This window comes from Schistocerca nitens, chromosome 9, assembly GCF_023898315.1.
Source record: "Schistocerca nitens isolate TAMUIC-IGC-003100 chromosome 9, iqSchNite1.1, whole genome shotgun sequence".
Lineage (NCBI taxonomy): Eukaryota > Metazoa > Arthropoda > Insecta > Orthoptera > Acrididae > Schistocerca > Schistocerca nitens.
Window position 1 is genome coordinate 506,218,991 of NC_064622.1, and position 18,899 is coordinate 506,237,889.

Below are 18,899 nucleotides of genomic sequence, written 5' to 3' on the forward strand. Positions count from 1 at the left end.
CACCCTCACTGCCCCGCCCTGCCTCCACAGGCCGTCCTTCTCCTTCGAGAGTCCCGCCGCTACCGCTCTTTTCTCCACACTCGTGACCGGGATACACTTACCCGCCACCGGCAATTACAGCGACACATCCGCAACCTGCTTGTTGCGAAGAAACGCCGAGCCTGGCGCCAGACATGTACACAACTCAACACCACGCTCCCCATCAACTCTTCCAAGTATTGGTCTGCTTTCCACCGCCTTACTGGGAACCGCCCCACCCCCCCAGTACCCTCTCCTCCTTAATGACCGTCCCTTTCCTGACAACCTCAGTAAGGCCAACCACTTTGCCTCCCACATCTCTGATGTTTTTTTCATCCCAGATGATCCCCACTTTGATTATTCCCTCTTCCCTGATGTCATGGACCGTACGAATACCTCTGTTCCTCCCCTTGCTCCTAGCTTCCAGTACTTGGGCCACACCCCGCCATCTGCGCTTAACACTCCCATCACTGCACAGGACATCAGCCTCACACTCCGCACTAAACGCAACACTGCTCCCGGCCACGACTGTGTTACCTACCGCCACCTCAAACACTGCCCTCCCTCCTTCCTTTCCCTCCTTGCCACCCTCTACAATGTCATCCTTGCCACTGGCTTCTATCCCGACCTGTGGAAAACCTCCCGTATCCTGATGTTCTCCAAACCCAATAAGCCTCCATCTGATGCCACTTCCTATCGTCCTATCTGTCTCACATCGGTGTTCAGCAAGCTCTTGGAATCCATCCTTTCCCGGCGCATCCATCTCCACCAAAACCACCTCCTCCCAAACATCCAATGTGGCTTTCGACCTTCCTTCTCTGCTGATGACCAACTCCTCCGCCTCACTCATCTCCTCTCCCTCCAGCTTAACTCCCGCCGCTCCGCCATTTTTGTCTCACGACCTCGAAAAGGCCTACGGCCGTGTCTGGCATCCTGGTCTCCTGTTTAAACTCCAAACCTACGCCCTTCCTATCAACTACATCCGTCTGGTGGCCTCCTTCCTCTCCCACCGCCCCTCCTATGTTACCATCCATCATGCCAATTCCCACACCTTCTACCCCTCTGCCGGTGTGCCCCAGGGCTCTGTCCTCTCCCCTCTCCTCTACCTCCTGTACACGGCAGATATGCCCCAACCCCCCCCCCTCCAGTACACCTCTTGCAATATGCTGATGACACCACATTCCTCGCCCTCGCTCCTACCCTCCAACGGTCCCAACGCCTTCTCCAGAATCACCTTGACCTTTTTGCTGCATGGTGTAACCAATGGCTCCTGAAACTCAATCCTTCCAAGACCCAGGCAATCATCGTAGGTCGTACCACTCGCTCTTTCCGGCTCCTGGATTTCTCCCTTACTGTCTGCGCACGTCCTGTCCGCCTCACCCCCACCCTCACCTACCTTGGCCTCACCATTGACCGTCACCTCACCTGGATACCTCATCTCCGCTCCATCCAATCCAAAGCCCACAACCACCTCCGACTCCTCAAACTCCTCTCTGGCCGGACATGGGGGTTGCACCCCTCTACCATCCTCCACAACTACAAATCCTTAATCCGTCCCATCCTCTGTTATGCCAGTCCTGCCTGGATATCTGCCCCCCCCCCAAATTCTATCAGTCCCTCCAGATCCTTGAGCGTCATGCACTCCGCCTCGCCTTCCTTTCCCCCATCTGCTCCTCTTCCTCGAACATATCCGCATCCTCTACACCTCCCGCCGTCTTGAACCCCCTCACCCCCTGGTTGCTCCTCTCCTCTCCCATCCCCGCCCCCTGCCACGTCTTCACCGTTGTGTCCCCCCTACCCTCCATCTCTACGCCCTCCATCTCCTTTCCCAAGGTGGCTTCCGTCAACTCCCCCTCCCGGATGATGCCCTCTCTCCCTCCATTTATCCTTCCTATCAACTCTGATCCTCGCTCCCCCTCCTTTCCTCTGTCCTTTCCCTGGGCTCCCTCTTCCCCCCCCCCCGCCCTTCCGTCCTGTTTTCTCCCCACTCAACCTCTCCCTACCTCCCTTCTCCCCCCAGTCCTTTTGTATTCCCCTCCTCTGCCTCCCCCACTCCCTGTCGCGTCTGCCCTCCACCCCTCTTATGGGTCCTCATCCTCCATCAGCTCCTTTCCCGGTTCCCCCCTTCGCTTTTACTCTCCTTTCCCCCCTTTTTTGTTTTCCCCTCTTCTGTCCCGTCACCCCCACCTGCTCTCGACTGTGGTGTCACATTTGCCAACTTTTTAGTGCAGTGTTCCAGTGACTATTCAGTGTTGTTTGTCTTTCTCATGTTGCGAACAGAAACCATGCTGTCGCTCGGTGTGAATTTTATGTCTTTTGCGAACAGAATCCAGACTGTCGCCGTGTTTTTTTTTAATTGTCTATTGTTTTCCCTGTCTGCTTCGTATGTATTTTTCTTAGCATCATCATCCCTCTGTTGTTGTTTTAAGTTCCACAATTTCTTTTCGCCTTGTTACTCTCTAAGTCTCCGATTTTATCGCCTGTTTTTTATTATTTGTTCTCTTGATCTTTGTCACAAAATCTGTCGGCTGAAGAGCGGCATACTAAGCTGCTGCCAGCCCGCCCCCTTCGGGGGGAATTGAAATTCAATAAAGAAAAAAAAAAAATAACACAACTACATTTTACAAGAGAGACATTTAAACGTACATGTTGGAGAGAACTAAGAAGAAGATCAAACATTGATTTTACACACTATACCTACACGATTACTCTGCAATTCACAATTGAGAGGCTTCCAGAGAATTCATCGAATCGCCTTCAAGCTACTTCTCTAACGTTTCAGTCTCTAACGTTGTGTAGGAGAAACGAACACTTAAATCTTTCCGTGTGATCTCTGATTTCTCTAATTTCATTTTTACTGATCGTTTTTCCTTATGTAGGTGGGTGCCAATAAAATAGATTCACACAGAGGATATAGGGGCAAAGCAGGCACCAGCAGAATAGATAACGGGCAATGCCAGACTTAGTAAGCTACTACATAACACAGTTGTAGACATTCTAATATATACGTGAATCCGGAGTCAACTTGCACATCTGCACATCACCTTTATAGGCCAAATAACTGGGAAAGAACGGCAGCATAGTATTCGCTATAACCAAATAAGAATTGTGCGAGACAGCCGTCTTAAAAAATAAAGGCGTGAGCATTGTAAGAGTACCAGTGCAATTTTTTGAGTAGCCATGAGCGACAAGTGGCGGTTAGTTTACACGTACATATGATGAAACTTTAGCCGAGCTAATACTTACTCGCAAGGAACAAAAGAGGATCACCACAGTAAGATTGCTGAATGTCGACATCCAGTCCGATTAAAATAACTTCAGAAGAGAATCTATGTCACAACTCAGAACAACTACAGTTAGGAGCACTTCAGATCTACTGGCAGAGTAAACAGGTATATTTTACCTCCCACCTCAATCTACAAATCACAACTAACCATAAATTTCGTGACTTTGACATCGTGGTTTTTGAGTCATCAGCGGCCCACCTCGAATTCCTCTCTTGTGCCACCTATTCATCTTGCAGTAGTATTTGCAACCTACGTCCTCAACTATTTGCTTAATGTATTCCCATCTCTGTCTTCCTCTGCAGTTTTTAACTTATACCATTCCCTATAACACCACGGAAGTTATTCCCTGATATCTTAACAGATGTCCTATCATCCCATCCCTTCTTCTTGTCAGTGCTTTTCATATATTCCTTTCCTCTCAGGTTCTGTGCAGAACCTCCTCATTCCTTACCTTATCAGTTCACATAATTTTCAATAGTTGTCTGTAACACATCTCATACGCTTCTATTCTGTTCTGATGCGGATTCCCCACAATCCATGACGTGACATCGTGTATGATTGAGTTAAAACACAATTTTATGTTAAAACTGTGAACAGAATGGGACTTAACGCACAGGTGGGAAATGTAGAATGCGGCATACAGAATCAATGTTAATGGAGAGCTTAACAATTAAAAAGCTCTGTTCGATGATACTGGCTACTGTCAGCAACATTACATGCTACTGACGTGGAAACACATCTTGAGACATTACAAGGTCTCCAGGCTTTCACTATCTAGATATATCTAAGGAATACACCGATGAAATACGTTTGCTGCAAAAAAGAAGAGAGATCTGCAAAAAAATCAAATTTTAATGACGTACATCAAATGGGTAGGCGTGAAAATTCACTATAAAAGAATTCCCGACTGTAAGGTGTCAGGTAAATCCAACACCTTCCATGAAAACCCTGACATGATTTCAGGCAAACCCACACCTTCCAAGAAAACCCTGACATGATAGCAAATCCGGCAGTATGTCACATAGCTCCGAATAAATCCTGACATTAAATTAACCAAAGTAATACGATCAACGAGTGAGCAAACCCACTTCAGTAAATTGTAGTAGAGAGAAGTTATGGAGTTGCTACCGAGACGGCGAGGTGTGTGGAGCTGCACGGCCCACCGCCCCCTGACGCTGCCTAACCAACGACAAGGTAATGAACGCACGCAACGCTGCATAATAGCGCATAAGGCTTCACTCAAAACTCCAGAAATCTTATCTGTTACATCCCCTTTTTACGTAATACTCGTGTCGATCGTCAATTAAACATCATAGTATTCACATTTGGTACTGGAAGTTAAAATCTGAAACGTGATGATTTTTCTGTTATATAATTATTGAGAAGCCACATCAGCCAATGTAATTTACGACAAGTTAAATAAGCAATTAAAGATAATTGAGGGTCACTTTAGACCATTCTGGTAGTTTTCTCTTTTATGAAACTTAATTTAAATCTAGATTATAGATGTGATATGACATAGGTTATCCTTCGATTCATTGTAGAACTTGGAAACCCATTCAGGGAATATTGGTTCACATTTTTGATGAAAGTAGTTGGTTTTTATCATCCTGTATTAAACATTTCCTTTCATCAATAGCGCAATTTATAAGCAATGTTTTGTGAGTGGAGTAAAATTTCCAGTGGTAAACTTAACTGCTTTTGCGACGTTAGTTCACCAGCTAATTAAAAATAGCAAAGCCTTAAATCCCTTCCACTAAATTTAGTTAGTATTAAGATTCTTTTACAGGGAGTGCAGTGGAGCTGACGCTGAAATAATTAAGTATTTGATTATATCATCGCTAGTCTCACTGGACTCTTCTGAACTCTACATGTCATGTGTGGTCTGGCGTCTCCTTACCAGCAACAGGTCCCAGGTTCAAACTAGTCAATTCCCTAAAAAACACGCTCAGAGCATCGTTGCGCGAAAGTGGTAGGGAGACACGACTTAGAACAAACAGACACCACGCAGAATGTGAGACGACTGATGGAACTACCATAAACACGAGATTTTCTAACGTAGCTGAAAGGAGTATGCTATTAGAACTTAGATACTGTCACAATCTGGAAAGCGTGTTAGTTGGGGGTATAAAATTGAGAGAATGCTCGAAAAGATGTTCTATGACACGAGAATTTATGGTTATTCGTTGAAGACATAAAGTCTGTAAACGAACATCAAATAATGTCGGGCAGTTTATTAAACGCCCTTTTTACCCACGCACTGCCCACACAATAACTAATTTTGTCCTGTTATCATCAAACGAGTTACAAAATACAAAACAAATGTAACAATGATAGGTTCACTTGGCTGAACGATAAGTAAAAAGAATAAAATGGCCAACAGCCACAACATACCATTAGAAATATTCTCATACGAGTGGAGCCTGACAGAATTTGTACACGCAGGTGTATGAGCTAGGCTAGCAATAGCATGAGGTCGACCAATATTTATAGAAACAAGAGCTACAGCTGGTAGAGGGCGCTAGCACTGAAGTACACTAAGCGACAAGCGTCACAGATTCAGTAGCTTGAAACAGAATATTAACAGTCGTTAAACAAAATGGTTTCCACGTGGCTCAGGTTAGTGTCTGACAGTAAAACACAAAACCCAAAACATAGCAGGAAAATCCACATTTGAAATCGCAATAAAATGTGGAGGAGTAGTGTACATCCACACCTACATCCTCATACAGACCCTGAAAGCTACTGTATGCTGAATCTGCACTAGCAAATAGAGGGAGGGAAAACGATTGTGTATAGCCTTCCGTAAGGTAATGATCTGAGAAAATTAACGTATTTACTGTATTGCAAAGTAATTCTATATTCCAATTTGAGCAGCTGTTACAAACATGTACAACAGCTCTTCACTTCTGTCATTCTCTTGCTAGAAGGATCTTAATGTTTGTAGGCAAAGCATCTACAGAGGACATCAGGTACTGTAATAGTTTCGCAGATTCTGGATTCATTCTGTGGCACCCGAAGAAAATGTGATTAACATTTTCTTTACTTCCGCATTCAAATGAAGAATATTTGATCATTTTCGGGTAGTAGACATTTGGCGGAATGTCCCGTGATTGAAGCGAAGACGTGCCAATGTTACTATAAATTAAGGTGACAAAGGTCACGGGATAGCAATACACACATATGCAGATGGCGGTAGTATCAAGTACACGAGGTATAAAAGGGAAGTGCAATGGCGAGCTGTTATCTGTAGTGCCGGCCTGTGTGGCGGAGCGGTTCTAGGCGCTACATTCTGGAACCGCGCGACCGCTACGGTCGCAGGTTCGAATCCTCTGGCATGGGTGTGTGAGATGTCCTTAGGTTAGTTAGATTTAAGTAGTTCCTCAGAAGTTAAGTCCCATAGTGCTCAGAGCCATTTGAACCATTTTTTGTTATCTGTACTCATGTGATTCATGTGGAAAAGTTTCCGACGTGATTAAGGCCGCACGACGCAAATTAAATGAATGCGGAAGGGTCTTTGGAGCTAGACGCACGGGACATTCCTTTTCGGAATTCGTTAGGGAATTTAGTATTCCGAGATCAGTAGTGTCAAGAGTGTGCGGAGAATGCCACATTTCACGCATTACCTCTCACCGCAGTGGCCGACGGACTTCGCTTAAAGACCGAGAGCAGCGTCATTTGCGTAGAGTTGTCAATGTTAACAGACAAGTAACACAACGTGAAATAAGCTCAGAGATATCGGACGTGCGACGAACGTATCTACACTCCTGGAAATGGAAAAAAGAACACATTGACACCGGTGTGTCAGACCCACCATACTTGCTCCGGACACTGCGAGAGGGCTGTACAAGCAATAATCACACGCACGGCACAGCGGACACACCAGAAACCGCGGTGTTGGCCGTCGAATGGCGCTAGCTGCGCAGCATTTGTGCACCGCCGCCGTCAGTGTCAGCCAGTTTGCCGTGGCGTACGGAGCTCCATCGCAGTCTTTAACACTGGTAGCATGCCGCGACAGCGTGGACGTGAACCGTATGTGCAGTTGACGGACTTTGAGCGAGGGCGTATAGTGGGCATGCGGGAGGCCGGGTGGACGTACCGCCGAATTGCTCAACACGTGGGGCGTGAGGTCTCCACAGTACATCGATGTTGTCGCCAGTGGTCGGCGGAAGGTGCACGTGCCCGTCGACCTGGGACCGGACCGCAGCGACGCACGGATGCACGCCAAGACCGTAGGATCCTACGCAGTGCCGTAGGGGACCGCACCGCCACTTCCCAGCAAATTAGGGACACTGTTGCTCCTGGGGTATCGGCGAGGACCATTCGCAACCGTCTCCATGAAGCTGGGCTACGGTCCCGCACACCGTTAGGCCGTCTTCCGCTCACGCCCCAACATCGTGCAGCCCGCCTCCAGTGGTGTCGCGACTGGCGTGAATGGAGGGACGAATGGAGACGTGTCGTCTTCAGCGATGAGAGTCGCTTCTGCCTTGGTGCCAATGATGGTCGTATGCGTGTTTGGCGCCGTGCAGGTGAGCGCCACAATCAGGACTGCATACGACCGAGGCACACAGGGCCAACACCCGGCATCATGGTGTGGGGAGCGATCTCCTACACTGGCCGTACACCACTGGTGATCGTCGAGGGGACACTGAATAGTGCACGGTACATCCAAACCGTCATCGAACCAATCGTTCTACCATTCCTAGACCGGCAAGGGAACTTGCTGTTCCAACAGGACAATGCACGTCCGCATGTATCCCGTGCCACCCAACGTGCTCTAGAAGGTGTAAGTCAACTACCCTGGCCAGCAAGATCTCCGGATCTGTCCCCCATTGAGCATGTTTGGGACTGGATGAAGCGTCGTCTCACGCGGTCTGCACGTCCAGCACGAACGCTGGTCCAACTGAGGCGCCAGGTGGAAATGGCATGGCAAGCCGTTCCACAGGACTACATCCAGCATCTCTACGATCGTCTCCATGGGAGAATAGCAGCCTGCATTGCTGCGAAAGGTGGATATACACTGTACTAGTGCCGACATTGTGCATGCTCTGTTGCCTGTGTCTATGTGCCTGTGGTTCTGTCAGTGTGATCATGTGATGTATCTGACCCCAGGAATGTGGCAATAAAGTTTACCCTTCCTGGGACAATGAATTCACGGTGTTCTTATTTCAATTTCCAGGAGTGTATTAGGGCGGTGCAGCGAAATTTGGCGTTAACGGGTAGAGTGCCTCTGCCAACAGCAGAACACCGCCTGCAGCGCCCTCCTGGGCTCTTGACAATATCAGTTGGACACTAGACGACTGGAAATCCGCGGGCTGGTCTGATGAGTCCCGATTTCAATTGTGAACAGCTGATTGTAGGGTTCAAGTTTGGGGCAAGCCTAACGAAACCATGGACCCAAATTGCCAACAAGGCACCGTGCATGCTGGTGAAGGCACCACAATTGTTTGAGCTATATTTACATGGAATGCACTCGGTCCTCTAATCCTACTGGACCGATCATTGACTGAAAATGATTATGCCCGGCTACTTGGCGCATTGTCATCCACCCATATTCCATCGTATTCTGGGAATATGAAGTCCATGAATGGATTCACATGGTCTCCATGTCACTGGGCTACAATTTTTTGCGATAGGTTTGAAGAATAATTTGGAGAATTCTAGCGTCCGACATGAATGCCGTCGAAAATTTATGGAACATACTCGTACACAAATTCCTGCACCGGCAACACTTTCGCGGTTGCGGACAGCTGTGGAGGCAGCACGGTTCATTATTTCCGCAAGAGCCTTCCAACAACATGTTTAGTCCTTGCCACACCGAGCCCCTGCACTATGCAGGGCAAATGGACACGGTATTAGGGGGCATCCCACGACTTTTGTCACCTCAGTGCAAAGTTTCTGTTGTACCTGCGGTTTTGGTACTTGGGGCTTAATGGGAGATTAGCTGCCACTGGGGTATAGTGTCTATGTCCGATGTCATAAAAGCGTTAGAGATTTTCATTCCATCAGGCCCTGATTGTAGTTTTTATGGCATGAAGATAATGGTCGGGTGGCACTTCATCATGTTTGGCTGCAGCGATGTAAAGAGCTTTCCTGGGCAGCTTGTCTACATTTTCATTAGCCTTTATTCTATTGCGCACCTTGAGCTGTAATATGAAGGTCGTCTTCTTTATGCGGAAATCTCCTGCGTTGCTTCTATAATGCAGTATAATAGATAATTTTCGGTATGTTGGCATAGTAGTATTTTAACAGCATCATTGCTGAAGATGAGTGTGATAAATTTTTTTTCTTGCAATTCTTTTGCGTATAAGTCCCTCTAAAATAGCTATAAATCCGAGAAGTCTTCATTTCTGCGCTGTAGATTTGGTTGGTCCGTACTTAAAGCTATTCTATAAATGAAATCATCCCTTCTCCAACATATGTTGGAGCAATGAATAGTCAATGTTACTCGGTCCTGGTCCCAAAGTTTTGCTGTGGACTGTTGCTAAAGTCGTTTCCAATAGGTTCAAAATCCCATTTAGTACGTTTTCCATCTAATGCTCTATCATGAGCTCACTTTTTTCCAATCTAATCCTTTTGGGGTCAAGTTGCATTAAATATGTTTTCAAACAATTTTAGATGTTCCCTGTAGTTTTCCCACTGCTGTATTAATTGATGTTGTTCTCGAGATCTTATTCCAATCGATAGTCATGCAGTATCGGATAGGTGAGCTATTACAAAATATCAGCAGCTTCCCTGTTTTTTTTTTCTTTTTTTAATTTTGTACAGACACTACTCCCTTGCTTGGAAGAGATAAAACTTACAAGCGACAAGCCACGGAAGAGAACTTTCTGTACCTTAGAGTGTTTCTCTCGCCGCGTTATCTGCCGTCTCACGTTATTCTTCCCACCAGACCGATGGCGACTTGCCGGCCAGGATGGCCGAGCGGTTCTAGGTGCTACAGCCTGGAGCCGCGCGATCGCTACAGTCGCATGTTCGAATCCTGCCTCAGGCATGGATGTGTGTGCTGTCCTTAGGCTTAAATAGTTCTAAGTTCTAGGGGACTGATGACCTCAGTAGTTAAGTCCCATAGTACTCAGAGCCATTTGAACCAGTTTTGAAGGCGACTTGGCAGAGGCCTAGAAGGGCGAGTTTTCTGGGATTGACTCTTCCGCTGCCCTTTCAGTATTATATGTATCTAAATAAAATGAGTAGTTTCGTGTGCCATATTTTGATGTATTAAGAACGGGTTTCTGCACATAGAGAACTCTTCATAAGGCATCTGTTTCTGTGGAAGACAATGACAATAACAGCAGCATTCTGAGCTCAAAACACTCAATGTCAGGAATTAATGTGACAGAATGTGATGACTAAATATCGGGAGTGATGGAATGTAGAGGTTTTTAATTGATGAAGACTTTGGGATTATGCTGTCCCACTGTTTTGTAACATAAATAGAGAAAACAGCAGATTAGTCAATGGTCGTTGGACAGATATACTTTTGGAACTGGTCTCAGGTTCTTTTGCAGTGCTTTTAATCAAAAATGTGTACTTGGAGAAAAATGAGACAATTTCCCCTTTTTGCACAGGAGCATTCCTGAAAAGGAGAAGAACAGGAGATTGATTCAGGCAGTGAAGGAGGATGCAGTCAACGAGCTGCAGAATCTACTGGCAGCTGGTGCGACCGTCGGGGCGAGGGATGACCGCGAGAGCAGGTGGACCACCCTCCACTGGGCAGTAGAGAAGGGACACGTGAAGGCAGCGAGGTGCCTGGTGGAGGGTGGAGCAGACGTGGACGCCAGGACCAGCAACTGGCAGGAGACGCCCCTGCACAGGGCTGCAGTTCATGGCCACGAGGCTGTGGCACGGCTGCTGCTGAAAGCAGGGGCAGAGGTTAATGCCAGGAACAGCAAGCAGAGGACGCCCCTCCATCTGGCTGGGTACCATGGCCGTGAGGCTGTGGTGCGGCTGCTGTTGGCGGCCACTCCCTACCACAACGCCAGGGATCAGTGGGGGGACACGCCGCTGCACGATGCAGCTCTGCAGGGCCACGCAGGGGTGGCATCTGCACTACTTGAGGCTGGGGCTGACCGCAGGGCCAGGAATAACCAGGGGAAAACACCACTGGACCTCGCCAGGCAGAACAACCACCAGCAGCTGATAGAAATGCTAAGATGAAGCTAGCAGTCCTACCGACATCTTTGGAGTAAAACGAAGAACGCTCAATTCCAATACTTTTCTTCGTTATTAAAATAAAGAATATGATTAATTTAAACCTGTGGTCATTCACTATTTCAATACTCCCACTTCAGGGAGACCGTTTTACCTCTTTACACCTGTATGGCTTTTGGTTTTAGTGAACTCTCCAATAGATGTTTAGAACATCATCTTATTTCAATTTTAAATAATGGCACACAGATTTGATTTGCTGTAGGGCATTTCTGAAATTATAAAAAATACTGAACCATTAAACCTCTCTCAAATGCGAAAGCATGTTCCAAAGTTCAACACTGTCATGGACCTACGAACAGATATTTGACTGAAATTCAGAAGTAGAGTATTGAGAGATTTTCTCGATTGTAACAGTCTACCTCTTATATTAATACTCTACTGCACACCAATAATTAGTAAGTGAAATGAAAATAAGTTTATAATAAACCCTTACAAATTAGAAACACGTTGAAATAGGAGCTATTGGCAACTGACACGACTTTCAGTTCTCAACAGATGAAAAACACTGTTCATATACAGATACCATGTACTCCATTTTAAAACACTTTCTTTGCACCACTGACAAGGCATAGCTTACCCGCTGTCACATTGTATAACTCGTTTAAAAAATATACACAATTTTGCACACTATAGAACTCTGTAACTGAAGAATTAACAATATATCCGAAATAGGCTCAATATCCCATACGGTATTTAAATATGTAGAACACAAAATGTTTGCAAATGCTGCACAGTTTATATCTCCATCTCTAGCAACAACAGAACATTAGAAAATGGAACGAACTGCTTATTACAATGCTTCATCTGATTCTCCAATGGATTTTTGGTCAGTAGTTGTGTCGAGGGACTCATATTTTCCTGGTTACATTATCCTCTAGGCACAACAAATCCCTTACTTGTAAGTATGCAAGTATCATCATACCACGAGGGACAATGAGAGATATCTACAATGTCATACTGAAAACTAATGTTTGAGAAATTTTTGATTGGTTGACGTGTTACATGTCATGCATATTACTCAGCCGACTTTCCCACTCTGCTGACACAAACTGTAGCATGCAACATGTCTCAGAGTAACGTAACTATGTCAGCATACAGCGAGACTCTCAGAAAACTGTCCACACATAGAGCATCCTCTCTTTCTCTTCTTCTACACAATGCTATACCACACAAGAGCTCTGCATGGGCAAAGGCAATAATTATATAGCTGCCAAGGAGCAGTGATTAAATCAGTGAGGAATGTTCAAAATTTGTGTTAGACTGGTATATGAACCCGAGTCTTCTGCTTACTAGGCAGATGTCCTGACTACTGCCCCATCCAGACACAGTGATCATAGCAACTTCACAGACTACTGTAGCAGACCGCCTGTCAGGTTAAATTCTCAACATTTACCACCCACTACTGTTGTAACACTTGGTTCGCGAATCATAAAAGAAGGTTGTACACATGGAAGAATCCTGAAAATACTAGAAGGTATCAGACAGATTATATAATGGTAAGACTGAGATTTAGGAACCAGGTATTAAATTGTAAGACATTTCCAGGGGCAGATGTGGACTCTGACGACAATCTATTGGTTATGCGCTGTAGATTAAAACTGAAGAAACTGCAAAAAGGTGGGAATTTAAGGAGATGGGATCTGGATAAACTGATTAAACCAGAGGTTGTACAGAGTTTCAGGGAGAGCATAATGGAACAATTGTCACAAATGTGGGAAAGAAATACAGTAGAAGAAGAATGGGTACCTTTGAGGGATGAAGTAGTGAAAGCAGCAGAAGATCAAGTAGGTAAAAAGACGAGGGCTAGTAGAAATCCTTGGATAGCAGAAGAAATATTGAATTTAATTGATGAAAAGAGAAAATATAAAAATGCAGTAAATGAAGCAGGCAAAAATGAATACAAACGTCTCAAAAATGAGATCGACAGGAGGCGCAAAATGGCTAAGCAGGGATGGCTAGAGGACAAATGTAAGGATGTAGAGGCTTATCTCACTAGGGGTAAGATAGATACTGCCTACAGGAAAATTAAAGAGACCTTTGGAGAAAAGAGAACCACTTGTATGAATATCAAGAGCTCAGATGGCAACCCAGTTCTAAGCAAAGAAGGGAAGGCAGAAAGGTGGAAGGAGTATACAGAGGGTCTATACGAGGGCGACATACTTGAGGACAATATTCTGGAAATGGAAGAGAATGTAGATGAAGACGAAATGGGAGATACAATACTGCGTGAAGAGTTTGACAGAGCACTGAAAGACCTGAGTCGAAACAAGGCCCCGGAAGTAGACAACATTCCATTAGGACTACTGATGGCCTTGGGATAGCCAGTCCTGACAAAACTCTACCATCTGGTACGCAAGATGTATGAGACAGGCGAAATACCCTCAGACTTCAAGAAGAATACAATAATTCCAATCCCAAAGAAAGCAGGTGTTGACAAATGTGAAAATTACCGAACTATCAGTTTAATAAGCCACGGCTGCAAAATACTAACGCGAATTCTTTGCAGACGAATGGAAAAGGTAGTAGGAGCCAACCTTGGGGAAGATCGGTTTGGATTCGGTAGAAATATTGGAACACGTGAGGCAATACTGACCTTACGACTTATCTTAGAAGAAAGATTAAGGAAAGGCAAACCTACGTTTCTAACATTTGTAGACTTAGAGAAAGCTTTTGACAATGTTGACTGGAATACTCTCTTTCAAATTCTAAAGGTGGCAGGGGTAAAATACAGGGAGCGAAAGGCTATTTACAATTTGTACAGAAACCAGATGGCAGTTATAACAGTCCAGGGACATGAAAGGGAAGCAGTGGTTGAGAAGGGAGTGAGACAGGGTTGTAGCCTCTCCCCGATGTTATTCAATCTGTATATTGAGCAAGCAGTAAGGGAACCAAACGAAAAATTCGGAGTAGGTATTAAAATTCATGGAGAAGAAATAAAAACTTGAGGTTCACCGATGACATTGTAATTCTGTCAGAGACAGCAAAGGACTTGGAAGAACAGTTGAATAGAATGGACAGTGCCTTGAAAGGAGGATATAAGATGAACATCAACAAAAGTAAAACGAGGATAATGGAATGAAGTCGAATTAAGTCGGATGATGCTGAGGGAATTAGATTAGGAAATGAGATACTTAAAGTAGTAAAGGAGTTTTGCTATTTGGGGAGCAAAATAACTCATGGTCGAAGTAGAGAGGATATAAAATGTAGACTGGCAATGGCAAGGAAAGCGTTTGTGAAGAAGAGAAATTTGTTAACATCGAGTATAGATTTAAGTGTCAGGAAGTCGTTTCTGAAAGTATTTGTATGGAGTGTAGCCATGTATGGAAGTGAAACATGGACGATAAATAGTTTGGACAAGAAGAGAATAGAAGCTTTCGAAATGTGGTGCTACAGAAGAATGCTGAAGATTAGATAGGTAGATCACATAACTAATGAGGAGGTATTGAATAGAATTGGGGAGAAGTTTGTGGCACAACTTGACAAGAAGAAGGGGCCGGTTGGTAGGACATTGTCTGAGGCATCAAGGGATCACAAATTTAGCATTGGAGGGCAGTGTGGAGGGAAAAAATCATAGAGGAAGACCAAGAGATGAATACACTAAGCAGATTCAGAAGGACGTCGGTTGCAGTAAGTACTGGGAGATGAAGAAGCTTGCACACAATAGAGTAGCATGGAGAGCTGCATCAAACCAGTCTCAGGACTGAAGACCACAACAACAACAACAAGGACTGTTGTAGTGCCCCTTCCCCATTATCCTCGTTATTTGCGGCATTTCTCCAATTCCAATCAGAGTTCAAGCGTGCTGTGCCTGTCCATTAAAGTGATCATTGGGAATTATCACCTTCATTTTATATGTGCTTTGCGATTTTTTATGGTAATGAGGATAATAGGCAAGGGGCACTACATCAGTATTGTGTGAATAAGTTGAGAATTTTGGTCTGACAGGAAGGGTGCTAGGGTAGTCTCTGCAGTTGTGAAGACCACTGAGTCCAGATGGTGCAGTGTTCGGCACATCTGAGTGCAAACCAGGTCTACTATAATTTTCTCAAACGAACACTGGACATTGATTAAATCATAGTGGTTGTAGGATCAAAATGGTGTCTGTTCATTTGGGCCCATCGGAAAGATCAGGCATCACATAGATAATTTCAAATATGGCACTACAGATAAAAATAAATTTCCAATTTATCAAAATAAACAAAACTTTATGATCAGCAGTCTCAACTGCCACTGACTTCCACATACTAGCTACAATCTATATTATGAGCTATTATTTAATGGCGATGTAATGTAACACCGTCTGAGACCGTCAAAAACCAAGTGAACCTCAATCGAGTATGCATTAAGGAACTTTTTTTTGGCGGTGAAAACGGCTGAAATACTTATCAGATGGAGTTGTACAGCCAATAATGAATGACTCCATGTACAAAAAATTAAACTTACATGTTCTTAATGTTGTCATGTCTATTTTTCCTCATCAAACTACAACTGTCCAAAGAACTGAAATTTCATTTCAGGATGGAGACTTCATATTAACTACAAACAAAGAGAGCAACATATACTATACTACACAGCATACAAAATATGGCACACATTTGGCAGAATGCTGCCACAGACTTGAGAATTAAAAGATTAACAGTACAGAAGATAAGGTTCTTTGATTTGGCTCATAAATCAGGGAAAAAGTCTATTTAAGTTATTGTTACTTTAATTAAATGAACTGTTGATATCCTTATTAATGGAAATTACACAGTTTTAATAACTTTCAGCAACAGTTGCAGAGGAATAATTGTTCTGAGTATTTATAAAAGTTGAACCATTCCATACTGATGCCAGCAACAGCATTTGTAGGTAAAGATCCTTTCGTACATCAGTACTTCGATACAGGTGTACCACTAATGTTTTTCACTGAGGGGGTCATCAGCTGGAAATTTATACCACGATGACCAGATTTCATTTGAAAAATTTTTCAAAATTGCATATACGATATCTGAGTGATCTACACTAAAATAAAGTACTGTTCATCTGTCACTAGGACAGCAAATGTAAATTAGGCTTGCATTAATATTCACTGAACGATTATCTCCAAAAAAGAAAGACCTCATCCCTGCCGACCAACATGAGTTTCAAAGACATCGATGAAGCAAAATGCACCCTGTGCTCTTCTCACATTTCACCGCTGTGAAAGAAATGCATACAACATTTCTTGTCTTCCAAGAAGCATTGGCATCACAACTACATCTAAGTTATTAGCTAAAGTACGATCTTATGCGGTACCAAAAAATTTGAGGTTGCGTTTTCGACTATTTTGTAGCGAGAACACAGCATGTTATCTTGGACGTGGACGAAGTAGAGGTAACTGCGATTGTGCCACAGGGAAGTATGTTGCGACTCTTGCTGTTTGTGCTGTATGTTAAGGACATAGCGCGACAAAATACGTATTCTCATTTTTTTTTTTTTTTTTTTTTTTTTTGCAGTTGATTCATTTATACAGAATGAAGTGTTCTGTGACACAAAAACTTTATGAATATTCACGTTCTTTAAGAGTTAAGGGTTATGCAAACGTTATCAGATTGCGTTAAATGGTCAGAAATGTAAAACTGTGCACTTACAACAATGCAAAACCTCGTCTACTTTGATTTCAATATCACTGAAGTAAGGTTGGAATCTTTCAACTCGTACAGATACCTGGCGGCAGCCGGTTTTAGGGATATGAGCATGAAGATCGAGTGGGCTTAGTGGTTGGTAAAGCAGGTAGTAGACGATGGTTCATCGGTACGACACTGGGGAAAGGCAAAGAGTCATCGAAAAAGATTCCTTACAAATCACTTGTACATCAATATTGTCCTTTAGTGTTGATTTCATAGCAAATACAACTGGTAAGCGATATCAAATTAGTGCAAAATGGAGAGCACGAATGTTAAAAGATTTGTCTGATCCATGACAGAGAATCACAGAAATGTTCAAAAACAGTACGTAGAAAACACCTTAACATAGACGACAACGACCCCATGGAAATATAATTGTATGTTGAAGAAACTGCAATTATTTGAGAAACTTATGATAATAGCAGAACCCCACACATAAGGGATCGCAGAGACAAGATCGTACTGGTCACAGAGTGCACATAGGTAACTGAGCGATCAAACTTCCCTCAGACCCTATGCGAATGAAGCGGAAAGAGAGGACACTGTGAAGCATGATGAGAAGCATCTTCTGCCATGCACTTCAGTGGTTTACGGAGAATCGATGCTGATGTAGAAACGTTCAGAAACCTACTAGAGCCATGTACAATAAAGACCAGAGTGTGCCCCATAGCAATTTTGACGCAGCTTGTGAAGGTTACTGTGTGTGGACTTGTTATTCCTGTAACCGAAATTGCAGATCTGAAGATGGTTTTAGAGGAGCCGAAACCGGTCATATGAATAAACATTTTATGCAGTCAAGACGGATTATAAGCAACAATTTTGATTGATATCTTTCACGACTGGGCCAGTACGTAATGCATTCTTATAGACCATAGCCTCCTTTACATTATCCCAGAAATCCACGCATTGATTAAGTAGGCAGCCAGCGGAAACACTGCATATATTATCTTCATCACTAGTTTCCTATATATTTATGGAATTGGGTTCTTTGGAAATGTTGTCTTTCTTCCAAAAGTTCCATTTAGTACCATGCTCTTCGAGTTACCCTTTCGTGTACAGAATACAATCCCATTAAGATCACAGTGACGGCTACAGCCACAGATTGCAAACATTGCGGCATTGCACTAGAATAGGTTTCAGTAGTCTCTTTTATACGAATTACACCACGCTTTCAAAGAATCCTCCGAACAGGCGTAAGTCTCCCATGATGCTCGGATGGTGATGATCTAAGTAGCTGATCGTCTGACATCAAATTGCATATCCGCAATACTGTCTTTATACTGCTCGCTGTGAAAATAAAAGTACTGGGTGCAGTTATATCGAAAGATAGAAAGAAGTGGTTACAGAAGATTTTTGTGCAAAGTGTTACGTATGGCACAGAAGTGACGACACTGAGAAAGAGAATAAAATAATTAGTCTATGGAATGCAAATTATGTGTTAAACAAGATGATGTTTGCGCTGGAGTAAAACGGCGTTTGTGAAATGAAGACACCAGGCGAATAATGGAATTGGATTTAACATTGGTACTGGGAATACAAAATGATGAACTGTAGTAGTATGGCTGTGCGTAACGTGTGAATGACAAAATTGGCACGATGGTTTGGCTTAACCTTCCACTACTAGTGTTCACTTACGTCTGCGTATTTCACAAATCTGCTCCCTGGTCTAGTCCGATGAAGACCTGTACAAAAACTAATTGAAGTATTCGTCTCCCAGAACTGCGCAATGTTGACT

General features: G+C 43.9%; 1 protein-coding gene across 1 annotated transcript in view; it reads left to right on the forward strand.

Annotated features, from left to right (window-relative positions):
- LOC126204380 (serine/threonine-protein phosphatase 6 regulatory ankyrin repeat subunit B-like) overlaps window positions 1-18,899 on the forward strand; it is a 394,854-nt gene that overhangs the window by 129,622 nt on the left and 246,333 nt on the right. The window contains exon 4 of the mRNA XM_049938752.1: window positions 10,874-11,452. Within this exon, the coding sequence (XP_049794709.1) occupies window positions 10,874-11,452 (579 nt within the window). The remainder of the gene's footprint in view (window positions 1-10,873; window positions 11,453-18,899) is intronic.